Source organism: Siphateles boraxobius, unplaced genomic scaffold, assembly GCF_051911475.1.
Source record: "Siphateles boraxobius isolate OS27281-9 unplaced genomic scaffold, OSU_SipBor_1 1, whole genome shotgun sequence".
Lineage (NCBI taxonomy): Eukaryota > Metazoa > Chordata > Actinopteri > Cypriniformes > Leuciscidae > Siphateles > Siphateles boraxobius.
Genome location: NW_027508699.1, coordinates 11,964,579 through 11,991,290, shown reverse-complemented (window position 1 = coordinate 11,991,290; position 26,712 = coordinate 11,964,579). Strand labels below are relative to the sequence as shown.

Genomic DNA, 26,712 nt, shown 5'->3' with positions numbered 1-26,712 from the left:
CACCACAGGCACGTTTTTCCAAAGAGCCTGGTTTGAATGCATTGGGTAAATTGGTGTGAGCTGATTCCATGCTATTCCTTGATGTCAACGTTAAGCTCTCCTGCTCAGCATCCACTAATCTTCCCGCAGCATCACCCTGACTAATCACAGATAATGTGTGGATTTGAACCACTGAGTTCCTAATAGCAACATCGGGGCGCTGGCTCACGAACCCAGATGACACAGAAGAGAGAAGACACCTCTCAGACGGATAATCTGCCGTAGGGATAAGGAGACTTAGTTAGCTCAAGACACTAACCCAGGGGCGGAGTGGCAATCGGGAGAGTCGGGACTTTTCCCGGTGGGCGGGTAGTGTTTCGAGGCCGCAAGGGCTGGTCTGATAATAGTTATAGCAAGTTCTTAGCAACATCATCCGGCAGCCTGATGTGCGGCCGCTGGCCGCTTAACTGTGCAGCCTATCTCAACCCTTAAATAAATCCATCGATCCGCAAGTTTTGTTTGAGTTCTTAAATGGTCTAGCGGTAGATCTTTTGCCAAGCGCGCCAGAGGTTACGGGTTCTAATACGCATTCGTATAGGGTTTCTTTTCACTCATCATAACTGAATATGTTCATCAGTGGTTACAGTCTATATCAAGCAGGGACACGTGTGTGTGCATTTTATTTTGTGATTTCACCGGAATGAGTCTCCACAACGGCGATAGATTGAAGAGCTCGTCCGATTGAAGACTGCTCGAGGCACAACACTGTATCCATGCAACTGATAGCAGCAGCAACGAGCGCTCAGCTTGATTTAAAAAAACAACACATTTAGCACTAGATCTCCTATTTAATAGCGAACTAAATAAACGCTCTGCTAGTTAACTGATGTTTTATTTATTAGGTAGGCTACATCCGTGCCTTAATGTTTAAAAAACTGATGGGACACGACTTCACTGGATCTAAACAAATCAATCTAACCATATATGTGACCAGTAGTGGTGGCTTTCTCAATATACTTTAAATAATTTTGCAAGGGTTCTTGCAAAAAAAGATTTTTTACCCCACAGAGGCCTAACGCTCATGTCTCTCAAACTTCAAATTTTCCTTTCTCATTTAAAAGACAATGCTTTGAAACTAAAAGTTCAAAATGCAGAGCCTCAGTCTACTAAGACCATTTATGGAAGTTTAAAGTGATAGTTTACCCAAAAATGAAAATGTTACCATTGTTTATTCACCCTTATGTCACTCTTTTGATTTTCTTTCTTTTACAGAACACAAAAAAAGATATTTTGAAGAATGTTGATAGTCAAACTATTTTGGCAGAGCCGGCCCAAGCCTTTATGGGGCCCTAAGCAGAATTTTATTTGGGGGCACATGGTGCTGCCAATATGATTGACTATTGTCAATGCTTGATTATTCGCAGACTACAAAACTCACCCATGGGCGGATTATCTATAAAATTGATGATGCATTATCAATTTTATTATTTGTAGCTCTGTTGCTCACATCAATGTCTGCCTGGCATGTTTTTACCCTTATACGGTTTCAAATTGTAACAATGGTCACCGTGATTTTGCCAAGTAAGACATGTTCCTGGATCAACATATTTTGTTGATCCTGGAACAACATTCCTGTCCCAAAATTTAGTCTTTACCCTATCCCTACCCCTAAACCTAACCCTACCCATAACTTTTCCCTAAAATCAGAGGGAAATGATTAAGGGTGCTCCGATTGATCGGTCGCCGATCATAATCGGCCGATAATTGCTTTGGGATGTGTGATCGGCGGTCTCTATAAAGTAGGGATCAAGAAAAGACGATCAAATGACGCAAAACTCGCGAGACAATTTTTTATGCCCTGGTAAAAATGACTTCACCGGTCTGGCAATTCTACAAGGTGTGTGAAAAAGACAATTCATTAGCAATCAATCTGTAATGTGTATACCATGCCGCTGTCCTCTTGTCAAACTGTGCAGCCTCTCCGTTCAACCCGTAAATAAATCCATCGATCCGCAAACTTCGATTGAGTTCTTAAATGGTCTAGCGGTAGACTGTAAACTGTAAACTTGTCCCTCAAATCTGATTGGCTGATCTGAAAGTTGTTCCAGGATCAACAAAGATGTAGAGGTCAGAATCTTCTTATATAAAAATAATAATTTAATTACAAAACGGACAATATTAAATTAAATATTTAAATAAGACATAAAATGAACAGATCAGAATCAGTTACAGGTCACGGTCAGGGTCTATGTTCGGACCATAGTTTGGGGGCCCCCTGGTGGCGGCGGGGCCCTAAGCAGCCGCTTAGTTCGTATATAGGGAGGGCCGGCTCTGTATTTTGGTGGCCATTAGTGACTTTCGCAACGGGTAGTTCTAGGAACACCAGGGTGGTTCCCCAAGAACTAATTGTTCTCCTAGGAACATTTTCCTGTTTGCGTTCACACCGCCAGTAGGAACTCTAAAGTGACGCAAGCCGCGCTTGTTGTTGTGACTTTTAATTTGACGGCACGGCGGACCTTTATTTTGACGGCACTGAGAATGCCAGCCAGAGCCTGTGTTCACGCATTCTCCGTGTTCATTAGTTTACGATCTGTCTAGCAGTCCTGTCTAATATGTTATTTGATAGAACTGTTATACATAGAAAGTAGACAGTAATGAAAAGTTATTAGCGTATGTCGTGTGGTTATTGTCCTGTGTTGCTAGCTGAGCAGAAAAACATAATCATGCAAATATTAGCCAATAGCAGGAGCATTTACATATAGGAAATCTTAGAGGTACAGTAAAAAGCAGGCTGTTTGAAGTCAACGTAATACAGGTACGTGTTTCAACTGAAGCAGGATAATCAGAGACAGTGTATTTTGCATTACATTAATGGGAATTTGAGGGTAAAATAAATTGTCCAAAAAATAATGCCGCAACATTAAACATCTTAAGGCTCCTTATAGTAGATTTTATTTTAATAATGTGCACCACGTTGTCCACAATAAACCAGGGACATGCAATAAGAAAGTGTAAAATGTGATTTCATGTTCTAAATTCCAATTCTAAAGGGAAGAATGAGGGTGGAAAATGGATATGTATATTAAATTAAATTAATATTAAAAACTGTTGCAAGTGCTAGAAACCTTCACTATAATTATGAAATGCTACAAAAAATCTATCTGTTTATAATACATTCATATGGTATAATTTAGACAGACTTGAAAGATTTTTTTAGAAAGGTATATCCAATGCTGGGTGAGCTTGGTAATTGTCTTTTCGGTATAGTTAAAATTATGGGGAACATCTCCTAACCCTATAATAAGAATGCAGACAACCCATGAGCCTTTTATCAATATTAGCATCTTTGCTCCCCACAGTCTTCTACAGAAATCCTTCAGAGACGCTTTCTTTTCAATAAAATTATCTTATTTCTCAGTCCGCTCTGTTTTGAATTACTCCTGTTTTCTTATTCCCTTTCATTCTTTTCAAAACATCAAATCTTACGTCTTACTCTCCTCTGGTTTTGCTCTTTTATTCTGCTGGTCCCTTTCACCAGTCCATGAGTGGGAGTCTGCACACAAACAGGGCTTGCACTCAAGCCAAATACAAACGTTTTTTTTTTTTCGGTAGATGGAAGGAAAAGCCTCTTGAGGTGCTCACAGATGGGGACTACAGCTGTGCCGTGGCCGTGTGGGGTTGCGGTGCTATAGTGATAATAAAAGGGCTGTATTTCAGTATCACCTGCCATACACTGTTAGTTACAGTCAGTGTATCATTGCACTTCTTTGTAAGCATTCCTGTGAACCTGTTTGAAACAGCCAATCAGTGCAGTTAAATTTCACATTCAGGATCGTTAGGAAATGCTGTTTTTCTGACACAGCATGAAACACAGAAACGCACGTTATGATTGCCACTGAGTCTGAGACAAAGGAAGCCTTTCTGTCTCCTCTTTCATTATTAATCATACAAAATCCCCACCCAAAATGGCACAACTTAAAATACATTAAAACGCTTTGCTCTTGACAAAAAGAGAATGCTCATTTCCGCATACGCAACACGTATGGTGTGAAAATGTATTGTTTTATGAATAATTCTGGCTGGATCCTTCCCCTTGGATAATAATCGTACTAAAAGGAGGAAAATATGGGAGAAAATTTTGAGGGAATTAAATAAAAAGAGGTTAATATGTTGGATCAACAATATTGGCATAGCTCAAAACTTAGTTTCTGTGCCAGTTTTTAATGGAACAAGGTGTTAAAATTTGGATCAGGATCAAATGTCCATGTGTCAAGTCACATCGCCAAAAAATCTGATAAGAAAACACTCGAGCAAGTAGATTACTGAAGAAATGACTATAGTCTACCGTATGGTGCTTCAGGAACCAAAAACGTGCCAAAAGTAATATAATAAATGTATGATAAACAACAATGGGTCATTCTCGCTGCTTGCCAAATCTGCATTTATTTGATTTTCCAAAAATAAAATATAAAATTGAAATATTATGAAATATTCTTACAATTTAAAATAACTATTTTATATTTTAATAAATTAGAAAAATAAGTTATTACTGTGATGGCAAGGCTACATTTTCAGCAGAAACATTTCTTATCACACACATTTGAAAATGGCTGCTACGAGTTCAAAAGAAAAGCATTTATTTAAAATAAAAATCTCTTGTAACATTATAAATGTCTTTAACTGTCACTTTTGATCAGTTTAATGCATCGCACTGAATAAAAGTATTAACTTCCCTAAACAAAAAATCGTACTGACCCCAAACTTTTAACAGTAATGTATATACATATTTCTGTAATGACAACTCTCGGAGTGTTTGGCTTGGTAATGGATATATGACAATGTGACTGATATGTTGGTGTTATTGCTGCTAATGCGGTACAAATTAGCATACATGAATTACCTTTAGCAGATCTATACAGGTGGAGCTGGGGAAGATGGAGGGTTTCTAAAAGCTCACTGCACTGCTAACGCAATGCTAACCAAGTATTTGAAGGTTGAGCAGCGAACTCATTGGCTAGTTATACAGCAGGAACCAATCAGCTGTGCCCAATAGAGAATGATGTGATTGTAAGCAGATTAAGAAAAGATGCCTGCGACATCTAGAGTTTCATGATAGAATTTATACATATATATATATATATATATACACTTATATATATTCAAATGACAAAATATTCTAACTAAAAAACTGAACAAGCTGCAGAAATCCCTATTACTGTACTCGACCGTATGGTGCTTCGGGGTAGAAGTAATATTAATACATTTTTATGTTGGATTTTTGACTAAGACATTCTTGTTTATTTTGTGCACACTCGATGATACCCAAATAAAATCTGGGTCCTAAAGCAAAGCCGTTTCTATACTTAATGTGCTGCTTATCACAATTATCACTTCTCTGATGCAATTTACGCTCTTAGTTCCAGATTATTAATCATTTCATACTGCAGAAAGACAGTTCAGCACTCAATAAGCCTGACAAATATGATATGTCATCTTCATAACACATGATCAAATGGCTGCATCTGCACTATGGAGAGGGAAGGTCAAGAATCATTTTATTCAGGAACACAGTAAACGATCCTACGCATACGCATGCATTAGAGGCGGATGTATAGAAAGTGTGCGGATGAACCAGTTGGATTTGGCATGGGGGTTGGGATGGTGGTGTAGGGGGAGGATAAAACGGACATGGGGGGGGTGGAGGAGCATGAATCCGTTAGGGCGGAGGTCAGCTCTGTCTGTGCCAATAGTTGTGGGAAAAAGGTGTGGAATTATACTCTAGATCAGGATCAAGAATATATTTTTCTAGTTGTAACGCCAAAAAATCAAGCTTAGTTTTAAACAGCTTCATTTTCATTCTGTTCTATAAAATAAATATAAATAAAACTATACATGTATCATTATAAATACATAGTTTTATTTATATCTTATACATAAATTAAACTGTTTTGTTGTACAAACAAAAAAAATTATCTTTTGTTATACCTAATTTTGTAATACAGGTTATTGAGTAAAGTGGAGAAAAAAAAAGCATTTCTTGTTATGACAGATAGGATCCCACATGGATGTGCTGCATTGCTATAGTATAGTTGCGCCGCCTCTATTGGCATCAACATCTGCACCTCATCTACTGACCACGATACAGCCATTTCTTTTTTCAAGTTGAGTACGTCCGTCGTTTAAAGCAAGTCGTTTAAAAAAAGTCGTGCAAACAAATGATACTGCGGTGGCTGTTGCAGGTTTGGTGTCTCGTTTGGCAAATCCAATGACACTGGTAGTGATGATTCTCTCCGACCAATCAGTGATCTGCAGTGTATACACGTCACATTTTAGTATCGGTGCGGCTCGCTTGGAACCTCAACCGAGGTGGTACTAAAAAAAGTACCAGGTTTTTCGGTGATACTAAAAATCAGTGGAAACCCCCCCTCAAAAAGTGAGCCATACCATGCAGTGGAAAAGCACCAGTTCAGTAACTATTCAGTTACAGTTACTCTGCATTAATGAAATACGTATGAAATACAGTGTGTGATCTTGGTATTTGAACATGCAAATGGATATATTGTTATATAAATACTACTGTTCAAAAGTGTGTGGTCAGTAATATATATTTTTAAAGAAATTAACACTTTATTCCAGTAAGGAAGCATTAAATTGATCTAAAGTGACAGTACAATGTTACAAAGGTTTTCTATTTCAAATTAATGCTGTTCTTTGGAACTTTCTATTCATTAAAGGATCCTTAAAAAAATATCAGTTTCCATATTCAGCAGCACAACTCTCTGTTTCCAACATTGATAATAATAAGAAATGTTTGTTTGCTTGAGCATTAAATGATTTCTGAAGGATCATGTGACACTGAAGACTGGAGTGATGATGCTGAAATTACAGCTTTATCATCACAGGAATAAATTACTTTTTTTTTTTTAAATGTATTCAATTAGAAATCAGATATTTTAAATTGTGATGATACTTCACAATAATATTGTTTTTAATGTATTATATTTATAAAAAATACAGCCTTGGTGACTTATTTCAAAAAGAATCGTACCGACCCCAAACATTTGAAAAGTGGTGTAAATTGTAGCCTACACATGTCTCTACATTTCCAAAAATCGACATTTAACAAATATTCTGTAAAGACTAACTGGAGTGAAGAGTGTGACAATAACAATCCCCTATTTATCTTATTCGTTAACATGAAAATAATTAGAAAGACTTTTGAAATAATTGATTATAGCTTTTGATGCTAATCAGTTTGAAAAGCTCAAAAGTCACTCAAACAAAAAAGTAATGCTTTGGTGTGAGGGCTGTTCCCACACACACACACACATGTGTGTGTCAGTGAGAGTAAACGCTAGGCTACTACTCACGGCAGTTCTCCTCATCGCTGTTGTCAGAGCAGTCATCATCATCATCGCATCTCCATATGGTGGGAATACATCTCATATTGTTACACTGAAACTGTCCATCCTCGCACTCAGTGTCAGTTTCGGTACCTGAGAACGACAGTGAAGAGAATTACAGTCGTGCATTTGCTCTTCCACTCAAACCAATATAACCTGCAACCATTAGGCTACATGAAATATATCTATTACTGCACAATAACACATGACTGAACCGAGCAAATCCAAACACAATGTACTTTGACCATTAATTATATTAGCCTACTACACGCGCACTTCAATGAAGCCATGACAAAGAAAACGAAAAAACACACTCAAACCTTTCTTTCATTCCTATTTCAGACAAAAAATGTTCTGTTAGGATGGGTATGAATATGAAACAATACATCCATGCTTCCACATCATCAACCTTTAATATTTTACTCGTACAAACTAGATTTTTAATCAAGTGTTGTGTGGGTTTATAGAAATGTGGAAACAAGGCTGCCCGCGTAGAACAAGTGTTTAGTCTCGCGCATCCACGAAATAACCAATACAGCATCATTCACACAGTCTATTAAAAAGGATTCTGATAATTTCACGTCCGAAAAAAAAGAGAATACAACAAACCTTTCGCTAAGAATAATTCCGAAAGTAAGAAATGAAAAAATAATAATTTCCCAATTTCTGTCCACATTTCCGAAACGGGTTGGAGTGTTCATCCACAAACAAAAGCGTGTCCGGATGGCGTCGCTCCTTCACTGAATCTCCAATAGATTCACTGGCAATTTGAATCAATGACGACATCAAACGTAAGCGAGTATGAATAACTGCACTGAAGGGTAGCCTACCATCAAACACTATTTACTAGATAGAATATGAGGCATGATGAGTCAAAACAATAACAATCATGGTATTATTAATATTGTAGAGATTTTTTATCATCATTTAAAACCTTTTACAAGTTCCCCAATTTTATGTATTTATTTATTTAGCCAGCCAGAATATATTTTATATAAAAATAAATATTTTCTTTTTATTTAAAATATTATTTAAATTTACGTCTTTATTTATTTATATAAAAAAAGAGTAACATGTGACTGTTGAAATGAGTGGTTGGTCTAGAGATTTTTGGCAAGACTAATAAATTTGATTGTATTTATTAATTTGACTGATGCTAAAGTGACTAACAGTACAGTTTATTTAATCTATATATTATATCGTTTTTCCTGCGAATTTCCAAATAGATACATACATTGAAAACAGACATTGAGTGCATGGACAAATAAAGGTACGTTTACACGACAACGATGTACTAAAAACAGGAACGTTTTTCCTTTGCGTTTTGTGTACTGACAACAATGCTGTCAAAACGAGAAACAACTAAACGCTGTATTCTGCTGCCAGGCCAGTAGCTGGCGATGTCACTTTACACTAAACGCCTATAGACTGAACACGTAACACGCACGCGCATGACATCACCGTTTTCACAAATTCATGTTACTGTAGTTTGCCATTTCAGGCCTTCAAAGCGCTTTTCGTTTAAATGAACGCCCTAAAAAGTTTTTAGTTGAAAACGGTGTCGTGTAAACGCTCCGCCCCCAAAAATCTCATGAAGCACCACCCCTCCGGTATGTTCACGTGCATATCCTCAAAAAGTGAATCACCCTGAGGCAATATAGAAAGGAAGCAAGGAAGAAAAAGTATGAGACGATCAGTTTTTAAATTGCATTAATTATAACCCTTATCAGGATAATGGGGTTAGGTGACCTTGTAAAAGAGTTACAGTAATGTAGAATGCATCTGTGGCACTGTGCCAGCATGAACAATTCTGTCAGTCAAAACTAGGCCAGAGCGACCCTGACAGGATAATCAGTCATTTTAATAGCAGTAAGATGGGGCTGAACTCAACCCCCTCCCCCGACTGCTTAGCTGTGAATGTAGCCAACCACAACAAAATGCGAAAAAGGGAAAAAATTGTACAGGGGCAAAGACCCTATTGTCATGAACCCGGCATGTACCCAGATTATGTAAACTGGCAGCAGGTGGCTGCCAATCCACTTTAGGGATACACACAAAATGTCACTGAAAGAAAATGTAGGAAACAAGTTTAAAAAAAATTTTTTTTTTACATTTTTTTTTAAATATTTTAAATTTTAAAAAAATATATATTTTTTTTACCTAAGTGTTACAAATATTTATAAATAAAAAATATTTATTTTACCTAAGTTCAAATAAATCAATTATACGTTTTCTTTTCATGTGATATTTTGTAAAATAACGAGGAACAATTATATGCTGCATTGTGTGAACTTTAAGTGAAACCAAACTGAAACCAAACGACTGGATTCTGTTACCTTTTTAAAGCTTGGTGACATGTAACAGAGTTAGTATGAAGATGTAATGATTTGACTATTCATGGCTGCCCGATTGCCCGTCTTTCCAAAAAAACTAAAAATAATAATAATTCCCTAATATGGAAGTTAATCAGTGCCGTCAAACGTCTGGTTACCAACATTATTTAAAATATATTTTGTGTTCAACAGAAGACAGATCATCCAGTTTTGTGACAATATGAGGCTGTGTGATGACACATTTTGTGGTGACCTAATAACCCTTTTACCAGTAATCGGTCTTACTTTTCCAAGTCAAATTAGACTGATCTACCTTTTTAGGTAACTTACTTTAAAAAGTTATGTGCAGTTTTAAAGAAAAAAAAATTGGATGACTACTATTTGGACTAGTCTTTAAAGTTATAAATCAAGACTGCTCATAACAGTTTATGCAACTGGCCACTGAACGCAGTAGTTAGGATTACATGGACACTTTTTGTTTAAATCGGAATTAAGTCATTCTGATTGATTAATCTGAAACATGTTGTTTACATGAACCCTAAATAAAGTGAATGGTTAAGTGCAATAGTAGGCTAGGCTAAATTGATACTTTGACATGCGCACACAAAAACACGGTGACTCCGGTCCGGATTAGGAGACGACGAGCACACGACGCTGCAAGCAGTAAACCCCTTTCTTTCACAAATTATGGCATACCTGCCTTATAGCTTAGCCTCTTTGAGCTTCTTCATTAATGTATTTTAAAGCACTTTTTTTAAACTCAGTTTATGGTTTTGACTACCACTTAGGTCAGATATTTCTAAATATTATAGGTTACACATGCCCAATTGTAATCCACATCAATCATATTTGAATTATGTTTTGTTAAAATGAAAATTGCAAGTCAAAAGTATTGTTTAATGATGAATAGTCGCACCTGGCTTTAGGGGAATCCCGCAGAGTCTAGACGAGCATGAGAAAGTTTATTCTCTCACGCCACTTAGCATCACGTGTATCGTTTCAGCCAAATTCAAGAGTTTGGAGGACACGCCCCTTGCAAACGAAATTTATTCAAATTTGACACATTTATTTGATATTTCAGTGATACTGATATTCGTGTTTTTGGCTATGGCAAATATTTCAGCAGCGGCACCGAATGATCGAATAACGGCAGGAAAAGCCGCGCGCAGTCCGAAGTGCGCGAGATGCCGTAACCACGGCTTCGTAGTCCTCTTAAAAGGCCATTCTGGAAAATGTCAGTTCAGGCAGTGCGTGTGCTGGAAGTGTGCTCTCATCAACGAGCGGACGAAAATCCTGGCATCTCAAAGACGGATCAAATCGGTTCAAGGACACGAGTCACCGGCTACCGACCGTCCCGCGCAGACCGCTCTATCTGACAGAAAAACGGGTAATAATACGTCAACTCGCGGACTGAACGGCGAAACCGACGCCAGCGCGAGAAAGGGTAATGCTATCAATGCGCCTGTTAGTCGACACGGCACAATTGATAAAACGTACACTGACCTCCGCGGTCCCGTTAACTCGGGCGCGGTTTATTGTGATCTGAAGACACCCGCGGGACCAAGCGGAGCTCTTGGAGGTTTGTGCAGTTTTAAAACCTTAATTTCTCATTCGTACTTATTTTATTTCAACTATAACCTTTATGTTTAAATAGCCTGGTGCAGGTATGACGTCACTTTGTAGGCCACCTGGTAGTTTGCATCACACTGGTTTCCTCGACAAAAACCCATAGGCTTTTGGATTATCGCTAGCCTGAAGTGCTAAAATGCTAACTTTTTATTATTATTATTTTATTTACTTTATTTTTTATTCAACTTTCAGAAAAGCATACAATTGACATTTGACATCAAGCTACCTAAATGCTTACTCGTTTCTGCGTTTTGGCCTACAAAGTGATGTCATACCACCATTTAACCACTAGGCTATACACCAATTTATATAACTTAACCAACGACCCAGTACAGCGTGTTTCTAAATCTGTAACTGTTATTTACACAAGTAAAACATTATATAATAGACCTGAATAATTATATGAAACATTAATACTATAATTAAAAAGGGATTAGTATAGTTTACATTCCATGTACAATTTCATTTAATAAAAATCAAATGAATCAAAATGTAATGAACTTTTCATGTTTTGAAAATGCACTTTATAGTATTATTGAAAATAAGTGCACTTTTTACTTAAAAAAAAGACTGTTTGTAACCTAATCAGGGCTCGTGCCAGTCCTTAAAATGTCTTATATTCAGTTTGATCACATCTAGGGTCAGAAAAGACTTTTGAAAGTCGAGTTAATATGTATGTACATCCCAGAAACAAACAGACATTGTCTCTATGAAAAAAAAAGATGATTGGCTGACTCTTTTAACTGTAAGGTCAGACTTTCGGTCTTTTGGCTGTATAGTCTCACCCATTTAACTTTTTATTTGCATAAAATTAGTTAAAATGAGCTATTTTTTGTTACATGCCAAAACATTTTTACAGTGTAATGAATACATCTTCTAAGGATTGAATGATGTGTGTAAACATTTAAAAGTTATTTGAAAGCTTAACCGAATATTGTTTACTACTGCATATATCCACAGATTCACCACCTTTTCCCGGAGAGTACATAATTACAGAAGCATACCCTGGGCAAATGTATCCAGCGGAGATGTTCGCAATCCCTCTTCCCATGCACCCGCAGTACACGTTCCCGGCGGTGCTGGTCAGCCTGAGACCACCTGCACCAGGAGCCTTCAGGGAACATGTTGGATTTGTTCCCTTTCCACCCGGAGCGCTGTCTTATCCACTGGAGAGTCGGGAATTGCAAGTATGTTCCACAGGCATGAATGACACTCATGAAAATTCCTTCGAACTATCATGATATAGGACAAAGGCAACTTTGTCCATCGTAATCACAATGTGAGAGTTAGCGCAAAATGTGTTATGTGACTTAAGTCTTTTGATACACTACCATTCAAAAGTTTGGGGTCAGGAAGATTTTTTTTTAAAGAAATTAATACTTTTATTCCTTAAGAAGGCATTCAATGGATCAAAAGTGACAATTCATATTAATAATGTTACAAAAGATTTCTGTTTCAAATAAATGCTGTTCTTTTAAACATTCCCAATCATCAAAGAATCTTGTAAAAAAGGGATCATGGCAAAAATATTAAAGAACACAACTGGTTTCAGCATTGGTAATAATAAATGTTTCTTGAGCAGAAAGTCATCATAATAGAATGATTTCTGAAGGATCATGTGACACTTAAGACTGGAGTAATGATCTGAAAATTCAGCTTTGACATCACAGCAATATATTACATTTTAAAATATATCCAAATAGAAAACTCATATTTTAAATTGTAATATTTCACAATATTACTGTTTTACAGTATTTTTGATCAAATAAATACAGCATTGGTGAGCATAAGAGACTTCTTTTTAAAAACATTACAAACCACTAACTTAGCATAATTATTGTATTTTTTTTTTATTGTTACACTTACATGACTTTACACTTTCACAAAAATACTTTGGGCTGCTCTCACTTCTAAGAAAAAAGAGAAATAATGTAATTGTCTTATTCCCCGTTATCTACAGTCGACTTACAGTATGTGAGAGTTAAAAAAAAATATTTAAAACAAAGCTAGTTTAACTTATTTGATGTCCTTTTTCTACTAACTTCATTTTCATTATCTGCAGACGGCAGTCCTGCAGCATCAGGCTACAGCTGAATAAATCTAACATTTGGGAAGAGTGTAAATCAAGAGGAAGATCATGTTTATGAACATTCCTTTAAAGTTTCGGTCAATTCCAGATTTTCACACCAAACCCTGCTGTTGTATTTATGCTAAGCCTGAATGTCCTAGTCTTGTGTTTGCTCCATGTTCCACAGTATAGTCCGTACCTCCCATATCCAGGGCTGAGAGATGAGCGTTACCACCATACACAGTGTCACATGAACGGAGAGCAAGGAAGATCTGAGGTTCCTCCTCAAGCTGCAAGTGTCCCAGGTATTAAAGATTAAAACATGTATTACATTGTTGATTATTCTGATAATACTAGGGGAAAAGAAAAACACTCCAACTTAAAGAGCCCATATAATGTTTAACATTTCCTTTTTAGTGTGTAATGTATCTGCATATATAAGATCTGCTGTTACAAAGCTCATAGTGTCCCACAGAACTCCCTAAAAAGCAAAACCCCTTTGTTTGGCCTCCTGAAAACAGCTATAAACTCTCAAACCTGCCATTATAAGGGCTGTTACATCTCCAACATACTCCTGAGATCTTTGAGCAATCACAACATGCTGTCAGCTGGCCAATCAGAGCGCTCTGAGCTTTTCGGAAGGAGGAGCTTTGTAGAAACTTGAATATAATCAGAGCGTTTCAGACAGACTGGAAATCGAGGTGCTGCAATAATGTTCAGTATGGCATTAAAGCACGTTAACCTATTATTCCACACCTAATAAACAAAAGAATGAACTTTTAAAATAGCATCATGTGGGCCGAAATTTTTTTCCACATCAATATATGACCAGTTGTTGGCTACGTGTATTACAACAAACTTAAATATCACTAATAATCAGTGATTTTAACTGTTCAGCAGCTAAAATATTATGGATTATTTTGATAACAGTACATGATACCTAGCAAAATATGACAATATTGTTCAGCGTTCTGCTGTATTTCAAAGTGTCTTGGTAGATGCATTGATTGGAAATGCATTTTTTTGTTAAATATATTTTCTTTTTTACTCAAAAATGATACTCTAATCAGATTAAAATTTTGCAGCTAGATAAAGAAATACACACTACATATTTTACAGATTAAAAATACATAGCCTACATGTTGTAATACACTCAGCTGGCGTCGTTTTTATGACAAATAAATTTCCTCGGTGCCAGAGTGGCAAAAAAAAAGTCCATATTATTCATACAGATGTCCGTTCTGCTTGCTCAATACAGAAAGACAAGTTGATGGTAACCAGGAAACAGACGTTGTAACTGTTGAAAGTCTTTCCTCAAGGAACACACCCTGAAAAGATGAGCCTTCAGTTTCTCTTCGACTGATACCACATCGTTTGTGCAACGCACGCATTCAATGCATCCTTTTCAAAAATAGGAGTTTTCTCATATTCCTTTTCTATTTTCAATAGCAGAAACGCCGCAAGTTCATTACAGTGACTGTTGTATTCATGATTTTCAGAAGATACAGCTGAAACCACTGCTTTGTTCCTGTAAAGGCAAAAGTTTGACGTTTGTTTTTACACTACAGTCGATTATGGTTTCAGTCTTCTTGTGTTGTTGCAGTTTTTTAACTTGACACCCATAATTCCAATTGATTAGATTGGAAAGTGGAAAGTTGAACGTTAAAAGCAGTTATGCTTGATATTTTATATCTTTTGGCCTGTTGTTTATGGCTTTATGACGCAGTAATGATGTTTTAGGATGTTTTTCCCTAAATCTTAAAAAACATTTTATGAATAAACTGTTCCATTCTGAAGATTCACTGTCTTTCTGATTTTGTAAAACTCAAGCAAACAAGATCTCGACTCTTAAATCAGTATTTTCTACTTTGCATCTCAGAGATCCCGTTTATACTCTTGAAAAAAGACATTAAGATTCCCGGGATGAACATTCTCACTTAATTTGCTTATCTGAACCCAGACGGCACAGGAACGACACTGTCAGAATACTACAACCAGGACCAGTGGGCAGATAAACTAATTACAATCTCATGAATATTAATGAGCTCCTCTGGCACGGAGCATTGCTGAATGTGAAACTCCGATCCAGCGAGTGCCAAATTCAAATTTGTGTACAGAATGTAAGCAGTATGTTTATTCCCGTTGCGAATACAAACATTAGTGCGAAAAGAGAGTACAGCTTGCTGGATCAGGACATCTAGGTAAAACTAGTTTTACAGTCACTGTTTGTCTCTTCATTAAAAAAAAAAAATTAAAAAGGCAAAATAATGTAAATCTATGGTATACTTTTCAGAATTATGATGTTATGGTGATCATAAATGGTTTCCAGTGGCACCATTCTGAAGGGATGTTAACACTAGTCTGCTAAATACAAACATTTAAAAAATCTTCGGAAATAATCCCCCTTAGGTAACATCAAGTCTTTTGAAATATACAAAGGTGTTTGACAGGGGGAAAAAGAACAGAGCCCTGACTTCCCCTAAGTGATAAGAAATAGAGGAGATTAAAAAAGTCTTTTTAATGGGGCAATCCATTTCAGAGCTACTGATGGGAAGATACAGCTCATTTGCGTGCCTTCATTTTTCTTCTCGTCTCTTTCCCTGGCCGTTTCTATATAAAAAGAAAGATGAAAACATGGAGTCTTTAAAAATGTTACAACAAAACAATAGAAATTAGGCTACATATACACTAATCTGGATACATTTGAAAACTTCTTTTTTTTTACGTTTTGGTCTTTCATCCACACTGAGACGTGTTTTTGTCCTGCGAAAAAGGAGCTTTTTATGGAAGCTTGTTTCCGCCACAGAAAAAGAAAAAGGGTAATTGCAACTTTCTATCTCACAATTCAGACTTTTCTCAGAATTGCGACTCGCAATCGTGAGTTATAAAGTCAGAATTGCGTGATAGTCACAATTACAAGTTATAAAGTCAGAACTTTATAATTTGCAATTGATATTCTAATATGAAATTATATTCTAAGAAAAACAATCTTTTTTTTTTTTACCTCGGAATAACTCACAATTGCGTGTTATAAAGTCACAATCGCAAGATATTGACTCGCAAAAACCTTTTAAATTGTTTTATTCCGTGGCGGAACCAAGCTTCCATAGCTTTTTGAAGACGCTCTCCCAAGTGAATCAATTTAAAAAAGCAGTGTTCGCGTTGTAGTGTCGACTTTGAAAACGACTAGTCATGTTATACATATTGTATCAATGAATATCCATGTTTATACCAGTATGTGCCTGGTATGCGCCTGTTTTGCTAAAAATAAATGTTACATTGTACAATCTACATTACATTCCTGCAAAGATGACTGACAAATTTACTTGCAACAAAACATGAGGACGATTGTGTTTTGCACCATACATAAAATAGTGATTGAGTGCGACCTGGACTACAGTAAACAGTGAGATATTTTGCTAATAAAATGAATCATCCAAAGGAACAGCATGATACCTTTATTGTCTTTGGCCGGTTGCATAAACTGCTTAGACTAGTCTTAAAAGTTAGTCATTAATTTTTCTTCAAGACTGTTAACTTTTTTAGAAGTCCGTTACATAAAAGATAAGATTGGTTTAATTTGAATAGGAAAAGAAAGACTGATTACTGAGATGATTACTTGTTTAACTGCTAGTTGGTCAGACTAGTTCTCAAGTGACAGTCGCAACAAAGTGGCTAAGATTATGCAACAGGACCCCGGTCTCTCAGTGAACTTTTATTATGTTTTACACAAGATAGTTTTAGCATTTTCTGACATTTCAGTGTGGACGAGAAACTTTTGGAAAATGCTGGTGGACAAAAACGTAATTTTCAAAAGTATCTGGATTAACAGATTCAGCCTAAAAAAAAAATGAAATAAAAAACCACTTACATTCGTCTTGCCTCCTTTGCCGCTTCTTTTCCCACCTTTCCCATGAGCCATTTTGGCCTTGAATCCTGAAACGTCGTCATGGCTGTCTTTGGTGTTCCACTTGGTGCCCTTCTTCTTGCCCCCAAAGCCAAACCTCTGATCCTTGTATTTCTTCTTAGCATTAGGACTAAAGACAGAAGGACAAACATTTAACATCAAATAAATAAAAATAAATAATAGCGCTCCAGACTGACTGTAATTAGTTTGAAGTCTAACTGGTTGCCACCTCTACGTTGCCCAACTAATAAGATTGATACTGATAAGAGCTGCAATTTCTGTTGCATATGAGAAACATCAAAGACCATTTGTGATGCGCAGACCGTTCTAGTGAGAAGCATTCAAATTCAGTGCAGAACTCCATTATAAACCATATCAAATCAAACAGTGCTGACGTGGAAACCAGGAGAAACAATGTGCCATAAACGAAAAAGATATAGAAAGCTTTCCAGTCCACAAATCACCAAGATTCACCATAGATTTAATGTAGTAATGCTAACTGTAACCATGGTATTATGGCAGAAATAGTCAAATGTTTTTACAGTATTCATTGAGGGAAATTCAAACACTTTCAAGTGCTTCAAAGTTAGTCTGAAACCCTAATGTATATATATATATATATATATATATATATATACACACACACACACACACACAGTTACAAAACGGCACATTTAAGCAGCACATATCTAAATATTTTGCCATAAAATGAAGACCCAAAGTAATGCCCCTCAAGTCTTTAAATCAGTTCTCTGTAACCTGTTGAAAAAGAACCTCAATATACAGTTTGAACAGCTGAATTATAATACTAATAAAAAACAGCAAATATCAAAAGTCAATGCTTGCCTTTTTTTGTTTATTTGCTTTTTTGCTGCTGGACCTTTCGGTTTCGGATCTTGATCTCCTTCCAGGAATTCCAGTTTATCTGTCATTCCTGTACGACAAACAATGAGTGAAAATTCTCCATTAGTATAAGAAAAATAAAACTTTGCTCAGATAACCTTGGCAATGATATGGCAGGAAAAGTTCAGAAACGGAGCCTCCCTTGTCTTGTCCTTCAAGGGTTACAATAGTCCCTTGTCAGACGTTACAATAGTATGAATGTATTACAGGAATATATTTTAGTTTACGCAGTTCGCTACAGATGCGGTTAGCTAGCTCAGCCTCTGACTACCAGTAATAGTACGCGCTCTGACCACCCAATCAAAGGACGTGAAAATGCCGACGTTATCGTACGCCTGCTAGATGCCCCAATGCAGTCAAATCGAAATCTGATTGGCTGTTAAAATCTAACTGATTATCTGATTGGTTAAAGCAACAGTTTCATTGCCATTCATTTGAAGTTACAGGCGCCAGCACTATTGATTCTGAAGGCCTCAAGGCAGATTTCTTTGGCCATGGCAACTAGGGGTGTCACGATTCTCCAAATCCTCGAATCGATTACATTTTCGATTCTAAGGTCACGGTTAGATTCGATTCTAGATTTTTTTTTTTTCAAGCACAGGTTGCTGTTGCTCCTAAAAAGCTGACATCAGTTCATCGCAATCTCACACATCTCTGTTATTATCAGTGAAGCTGACTGCACAATGAATCTTTCATAATATCTAGCCTACACTTTGTTTGTTATAATTAGAGGATTTGCCAGCTTACAGAATTCAACACTGAACAAAAAGTCCGTTTTGAGCGGTGAGGAGAGTCTATCTTAAATACTTCTGATTGGTCATTGCGTTCAAGAAATCAACACATATGTCTGTGATTGGCTAAATCGCTCATCACTGCAAACATGTTATAAATAGAAACTCTGGCCTGTAAATCGTTTCTATTTTGTTTTAGTTGTTCTTGTTGCTTTTCTGCAACAGATGAAAAAAATGTATTAGTTTATATATGTTTTATTCATAGATATTTCTAGTTTGCGGGAGTCCCGCGAATCGTTTTATTCTCCCGCACACACAGAGTGAGTGCATTACCGCCCGCCTTCGCACTCGGCCATCAAATCTAGTCCCGCACCGCACTCTATTGCGTTGGGAGTGCACGTCTATAGATCAAGAGCCCGGCCCGAGGATAGTGACGGGAAATTCCGGCCAAGTTCGGGCTCGGGCATAGAATCCAAGGTTAGAGGACTCACAGCCTTTCAACACGTGTGTTTTTTTCCCGCGCCGTGATGAGTCGTTCATGAACGATCCGTTCATTGCCTCTGTCACGCGACAAATGAACAAAAGACTCGGAAGGTCAAGTAATTATTAATGTTCCCTGTAAATTACTTTTAACTGCATTATAATGATTTCTTAATTCAGAATATGATCAAGATTGCGTTGGATGTGTTCGGGGAATTTGCCTGTTAAAAGTATAACCTTTAAAGCCCCTGAAATGACTAGAAAAAAGATTAGTTAATTTTGATGAACGAGATTGAACAATAGAGTCAGTAAAGGATCCGAACTTTCCATCACGGGCGCGAAATGGGGGCTACTCAAATATAGTGGCATCGATTTTTGAGTTTGTGAATTAATTTCGATCCGACACCCTTAATGGCAACATATGATGGCTGCAATATGATTGGATAAAAGCTCTAACATAAACATACACTACTCGAAGCAGCGCAACCAAGAGAAAAGCTATGAAATTGAGAATGGACTATTGGGAATCATTTAATATTCATTCAAGGAAAAATTGTTTGAAGTGCAAGTCAGTGATTCTGATAGTGTAATAGGCCAGCAGAAAAGGCCTTGCTGGCCCTGACGGACGGCCCACCACTGTGATATAAAGTGAAAACATGTTGCTCTGATGAAAATGTACCTTTCTGATATTTCTTCACAGCTGACAGCATTGCTTTCTTCTGTTTCTGCCTGTTCTGAATCACCTGTGTTTGAACCTGTAGAGCCAGAGATTTAAAATAAATGTCTGTCCAGCACCCAATAACAAACCTTAAAAACATAATTTAGAGAGAAAAGCTGACCTTTTTGCCATATTTCCTCTGTTCTCGGAGCTTCTTGGCCTTTTCTGACTTCTCCATCGCTGTTTGCTTAATAAGCAGCATTTTTCTAACCTTTTACAAACAAACAAAAACCTGGAAAATTTAGATTATGACCTGACATTGACAGTGAATTTTTATTCATCCGTCTTGGATGAAGATTTGCGTCCCTTGTTGCCATTATTATCTACTCAATGTTGGGGGTCTGTAAGATTTTTTAAATGTTTTTAAATGATTAATACTTTAAAAGTCTCTGATGCACAACTAGGCTGCATTTAGTTGATCAAAAATACAGTAACTTAATTAAAAAACACTTTTCTATTTGAATTCATTTTAAAATGTAATTTATTCCTGTGATGGTAAAGCTGATTTTTCAGCATCATTACTCCAGTCTTCAGTGTCACATGATCTTTCTGATATCATTCTATGGTGATTTGATGCTAGTTCCTTATCAATGTTGAAAACCGTTGCTTAATATTTCTGTGGAAACAGTAGCTGTGCTTCAATGCAAAGTTGCTAATTTTACTTATGCGCAAAATTGGAATTCAGCTCATTTGCAAATAAAGTGCTGTTTCCATCCCATGTGTTCAAAAGAACAAAATTGACAAAACATTTGTAATAAAAATGGAAGTTGCTGCAATTGGGGAAATCACTGTGGCTCTTTTATCACAAATGACTTGCGTCTCAGAGCACACAGACGGAACGCAATAAACAGTGTCATGTTATCTTGCGTTTGGATGCTGGTGTTTGGGAACGCAAATCATGAGAAACTTCTGGAATATATTTTAAGCACATTTTTAAAATGTATGCGCATCTTGGCGTTTCCATCCAGCATTTCTTTATACAATATACCAAATAAGCATAAAAAAGGTGGATGGAAATATGGCTACTGATATGTTTCTTTCAGGATTCTTTGATGAATAGAAAGACAACAACATTGATTTGAAATAGATATATTTTGCAACATTATGTCAACTGTCACGTCTTTTGATCAATTTAATGCATCCTTGTTGAATAAATGGATTCATTTCTTTCAGCAACAAAAAAATTCTTACTGACCCACGAATGGTAGCACACATTCGTGTATCTTGTTTTTTTTTTTTTTTTAAACCTTGCCTATGGGATTGAGAGACTATTGGCTCTCATACTCTCATTGTGTAGTGGACAAAACATTTCTATAAAGCAGAGTTGCCAAGTCAAGTCAATAGACCAAAAGTTGTGCTCATGCTCTTACCTTCTGCATGTGCTGATCGGTCTTGGCCATCTCTGCAAAGTAATCATCTGGTCGCTTGGTAGGAATCTTGAACTTATGCAGCTTTGGCAGTGCCAATAAAACAGTTGCTTGGGCTTGTCTGTAGCTGTAACGCAACAGTTAACAGTTAAAGGGGTAGTTTCACCCTCATGTCGTTCCAAATACTTTTATTAATTTTCGGACCACAAATGAAGATTTTTAATTAAATCTAAGAGCTTTCTGTCCCTCCATTGACAGCTACACAACTGACACTTTGATGCTTCAAAACGTTCAAAAACTAATCCACATGAATGGAGCGGTTTAGTTAATTTTTTTCTAAAGAAACATGATCACTTTATTTGATGAACAGATTAAATTTAGGCTTTTATTCACATATACATTGATCTGTGAACATGAACAAAAGCTCAACCGAACCTGCTTGACGCGCTAGAACAAACCACATTGGTTCTTACATCAAACAAGCATGCTTGAGCTTCTGTTTACCATAACTGATGTGTGCATTGATGAATGTTTATATGTAAATAAAAGACTAAATAAATCCGTTCGTCACATAAAGTGAGAAAATTTGGACTAAACCGATTCATATGGATTAGTTTTACAATCCCTTTATGAACCTTTTGAAGCGCAAAACTGGTAGTTGCGTAGCTGTCAATGGAGGGACAGAAAGCTCTCAGACTTCATTAAAAATATCTTCCTTTGTGTTCAAAAGATGAACAAAAGTCTTATGGTTTGAAACAACATGAGGGCGAGTAACTAATTAATGACAGAATTTTCATTTTTTTGGTGAACTAACCCTTTAATATACCGAAGTACATGACACTGAAAACTACGTTCAATATAAATAGTAGAGCTGCACGATTCTGGATAGGGTTGGGAATAAGAAATTTTCCGGTTCCGATTCCGCCAAACGATTCCGGTTTCGGTTTCCATTCAATAAAAAATTATGAAAACAACTAATAAAAATTAGTACTAAGGGAAACAATGCACAATCCTTTTTGTGTTTATTTCTTACACTTGTCAAAGGAGTTTAACAGACTGGTAATGTCAACAAATTCAACATATTATTTAGCAATATTTCCAAAAATTATTATTTTTTCTCAAGGAAAATAAACATTTCTGCATTCTCTAGGAGAATTTGGGCCCTCTCCTATAGCGTATTGTATCTCCAGCAGTGGAGAATACCCTATCAGAAGGGGTAGAATATGCTTGAACACTAAGGTGACCAGAAGTCACGAAAAATTCGGGACAGTCCCGAAATCTAAGCTGTTGCCCGAATTCCGGCCCTGATTGTTCCAAAAATGATACTAAAGCAAAATCTTGATTCGTTATTGTCTGATAAAACATTAAAATTTCGCACGAATCTGAATAAATGATTCAATAACTCTTTATTACTTCACTTGTTTAATTCCTTGATGAATCAGCGTTTTTGAATGAATCTCTTGAATGAACTATCAAATTACAAACACATTTTCTTTCATTGGGGTGGGTATCCACTAGCCACAAGTGTGTTCACTACTCACCCTAATGTGTGTGCACTAACTTGGATAGGTTAAAAGCAGATGACAAATTCCGGGTATGGGTTACCACACTTGGCCTTCACATGACATTTACTTTCAAAAAGTGATCTGCTCTATTCTTCCGTAGACATCAGTGTTTATATCTGAGTAGGGGTGTGCCATATCATACCGTCCACGATAATACCGGTATACATTTTTATATGATAAAAAAAGTGTCATATTGCGATATCAATGATATAGCGACTCGATGACGTATGGCGCATTTACGTTCCCTAGCACGCACAACAACAACACCTGTCTGAGTGCGAGAGCAGCCTGTCAGCCTCCGATGACGATTTAGCAATTTCACAAACAGCTTGAGTGTTCAGCGGGGCTGCCGACGCGCGTCTTCTCTCGCGCGCGTTTAGGAGTCGGGACATGACTGAATGGTCTCTTGCACAATCGGGCCATCAGTAACTAAAGTTTATAATTTTCAAGTCTTCTTAATTCTTATCAGTTTAAACGTTCAAGCGGTTTTAAACTATCCACTAAGCTACTCGCGCACTCTCTGAGAGAGTTGCACTGCGTGCATACATAGAGTAGCCTACAGCTCGCGAGAAACTAAAGTTATTTTTCGCGGATTATATCGCTTTAATGGGGGGAAAAACGCAAAATTGTGTAAAACTTCCGGTCTTGGTAAGTATACTCATAAACACAAGTCGGTTATGTATAAAAAGCATCTGACAGTGTGACAGAAAGTATAATGAAAACAGCAATGGATCCGTGCACTAGCTGTAAAAGTGACAGCAGCCATAGGCTATGCGTGTGTCATTAATGTTGTCGTCAAAACAACAAAAGATAGCTTTAATTGTAATGAATGAGAATTATTAGCCTATGTATTTAAATTAATCAGGAAACAGAACTAAAAGACTGTGTTATTTTACATTTGATTACTTTATTATGTTTCTGTAGTATTTCTGAATACTGGTGTTAGACCTACACACATTTAACATTTAATTCAAAGATTGAAATCAAGCTTCCTTGTGTTGTGTAAACTCTTAACAACAAAATTACCACATTGTAAAAACGCAATGAGTGAGCAAACATTTAGGCGAGATAAACATAAGAAAATTTTCAACAACAAAACAAATGTCTAAATCGTCATAAATATCATTATCGCAAATATTCTTGAAATATCGTGATAGAATTTTGAGGCTATATCGCCCACCCCTACATCTGAGCTATAAACTTTTATCCTTGTACTTCTGTGATTATGATGAATATCTGTAACGCATAAATAACGATACTGTATGTTTGAAGACACTGTTTCATACCTACACATGACAACTGCTCTCTCTGGCTAGACAGATCTGAATGTTCCTGACTTTTGTCATTTAGGAATGAAATCGCATGGTTGTCTGAAGAGATTATGATCTTTTAACGATTAATCGTGCAGCTCTATAGGTATAAAATAGGTACGTTTAAAATCTACACCACCAGAGGACCCTAAATTACCACAGCCATCTGTTCAGACATTTTGTTTACAAATAATATAAATAGCTTAAAATAAGTGTTAATTCAGAAATTTTGCATACACGCTGGTTGGTATCATTAAATTGAATCACGAATATCAGAATATCATCTATAAGCCTCCTAGCTTTCTAGATATCAGTATCTGTCATTAAAAAAAGAAATGGTCCATCAAGAATTAAAACTGTGGTACTCTCATAAAGGCATGTGATTTCCAAATAGGGAACATCCATAAATAAGGTATAACATCATATACAAGTACACAAAATAAGTCAAGCTGCATTCCTTGTTCTACATGACCAAGTTACACTTACAAATACATCTCCCTCTGAAAGTCATCCTCTGCATTGATGTCTTCACCGCCTTCTGATTTTTGTGCTTTTCCCTCTGCTTTTGCTATGAGATCAACAGCTGGGAGGTTGGTGAGGTCAAGCCTTTCAGCCCATGGCAGGCTCTTCTTAAACTCAGCGAGGGATTTCTTCAAACCCTCCTGAATGAAAAACATTGATTATGAATTAGATTGTCAACAAATCACAATTCATATACTAAGCCTTATAAAGCCTGTTTTTAGCAAGTAAAAGGCCTTTTAGTATTCTAAAAATGTCCACTTTCAGGTTATAGTAAACGTATCTTTTTGCTGTGAAATATTTAAAGATTTTTATAAAGTAAACAAGAAAAACTTGCCTTGTTAGCAATATTTCAAAATTAAGATTTACTGGACTAATGCAACTTCAGTAGGGATGCACAGAGATGAAAAATTTTGCCAATACCGATAATTATTTATATTTCAAAGCCGATAACCGATATATTGGCCATTAAATATAAATCTTTTTTTTTTTATATAATTTTTGAGAGCTTGACTACAAAAACAAAAGTCTCACAATTAAAAGCCATGTCCCATGCACACAATTATAATGTTCTCATTATAATTTTATATAGCCTATATGACAGACTATACAGCACATGTATGATCAAGAGCCTTGATCATAATAATCATGCTGTATGAGCCATAAAAGCCTGATGTATCAAATATGATACAAAACCTAAAATATAAGCAAGGTTTTTTTTACTTGTTTATATTCTGTCTACATTCTAAAGGTCCGGTAAACAGTTCCATTTAAAATGTTTGTGCCTATTATTTCATGTTAGATTTTACATGGTATTATCATACAAATTATGTGAGTTATTAAGTGTTGGTCATGTGTAATGTATGTTAATGTGTACAAGCAGCTCTTGTCAACTCACCACATTGTTGATGGCTTTCTTTGGCTCATCCAGAGGAACATTCATTCCAGGTTTAAGCAAACCCTTGGCGAAAGCTTCTTGCAGCTGATCAAAGAAAATTAATGACACAAATGTGTATTAAATTACGCACATGTAAATTTTATTTTCTTAACCACTGGTTGTGTTAATTCGTAGCATGAAATTGTGTTCTAATGTAAAACTGCCTAAACAACACACGTGAAATGCACTAAATTCTCACCGCGTCGTCTGATAATTCCTCATCGTCTTCGTCAGAATCAAGCCCCAACTGGGGATCCTCATCTATTTCTACCATGATCAAATAAAAAAGAAAGGAAATTAGACAAATAAATACAGCAACAGAGGACTTCACAGCATCCAAACGCTTCACGTGTGGAGAGCACTGCTTCTTGTGGGTGTGCGGAATATTATAATCCGGACGGAAACAGAAAACGACAAAGAATGGTTCCGCTGCTGGGGGACTTGCTTTTTTCGTATTTATGGTAAGTTTACGGCATACGTGCATAATTTACAAGTTTATATTAACATATGTAACAAAATAACAAACGTTTGAGCCCAATAGTTATTTAAATGTCAGAGGCCCCTTCAGTATTCAGGTAAAATGAGAAGCTAGGTCAGGGGACGTCTAGGCCTACTGCAAAATCATAATTATATGAACAAATAGCCAAATGCTCTTTTTATTTAAAAAAAAAATATATATATATATATATAATTTAAAGCATGGCATCATAATACAAGTATAAAATGCGTGTGCTGTGTAAGCATTTTAAGTCATGATAAAATAAATCCATCTTGCAAGTTATGAGCGCAGTTGCTCGATACTTTCAAAAGGGCGAATTCAGGTAAAATGAGCCACTTGTTGTTAAACGTGTAATTTAAACATT

General features: G+C 36.5%; 3 protein-coding genes across 4 annotated transcripts in view; 1 reads left to right on the top strand and 2 right to left on the bottom strand.

Annotated features, from left to right (window-relative positions):
* Window positions 1-8,124, bottom strand: part of LOC143716181 (low-density lipoprotein receptor-related protein 8-like) — a 111,369-nt gene extending 103,245 nt beyond the window's left edge. The window contains exons 1-2 of the mRNA XM_077208480.1: window positions 7,992-8,124; window positions 7,350-7,475 (exon numbers count right to left, since the gene is read on the bottom strand). Coding sequence (XP_077064595.1) covers window positions 7,350-7,475; window positions 7,992-8,058 — 193 coding nt within the window. The 5' untranslated portion in view covers window positions 8,059-8,124. The remainder of the gene's footprint in view (window positions 1-7,349; window positions 7,476-7,991) is intronic.
* A 2,538-nt stretch (window positions 8,125-10,662) lies between these two features.
* On the top strand, window positions 10,663-15,208 carry LOC143716242 (uncharacterized). 2 transcript variants are annotated; one of them, XM_077208703.1, is made up of 4 exons: window positions 10,663-11,102; window positions 12,305-12,531; window positions 13,600-13,717; window positions 14,671-15,208. In XM_077208703.1, the coding sequence occupies exons 1-4, from the start codon at window positions 10,823-10,825 to the stop codon at window positions 14,742-14,744; spliced, it is 699 nt and encodes a 232-aa protein (XP_077064818.1). In that variant the 5' UTR covers window positions 10,663-10,822; the 3' UTR covers window positions 14,745-15,208. The 2 variants fall into 2 exon arrangements, with proteins under 2 accessions (XP_077064818.1, XP_077064725.1); XM_077208610.1 differs by having other exon boundaries at window positions 10,665-11,294.
* Window positions 15,209-15,518: 310 nt separating this feature from the next.
* ebna1bp2 (EBNA1 binding protein 2) lies at window positions 15,519-26,256 on the bottom strand. Its single transcript, XM_077208843.1, has 9 exons — window positions 26,049-26,256; window positions 25,811-25,894; window positions 24,880-25,055; window positions 21,522-21,645; window positions 20,273-20,362; window positions 20,113-20,188; window positions 18,166-18,253; window positions 17,284-17,449; window positions 15,519-16,022 (listed from the first exon to the last, which is right to left on the bottom strand). Exons 1-9 carry the CDS (start codon window positions 26,121-26,123, stop codon window positions 15,975-15,977), a joined length of 927 nt encoding a protein of 308 aa, XP_077064958.1. The 5' UTR covers window positions 26,124-26,256; the 3' UTR covers window positions 15,519-15,974.
* Between the last annotated feature and the right edge of the window lie 456 nt (window positions 26,257-26,712).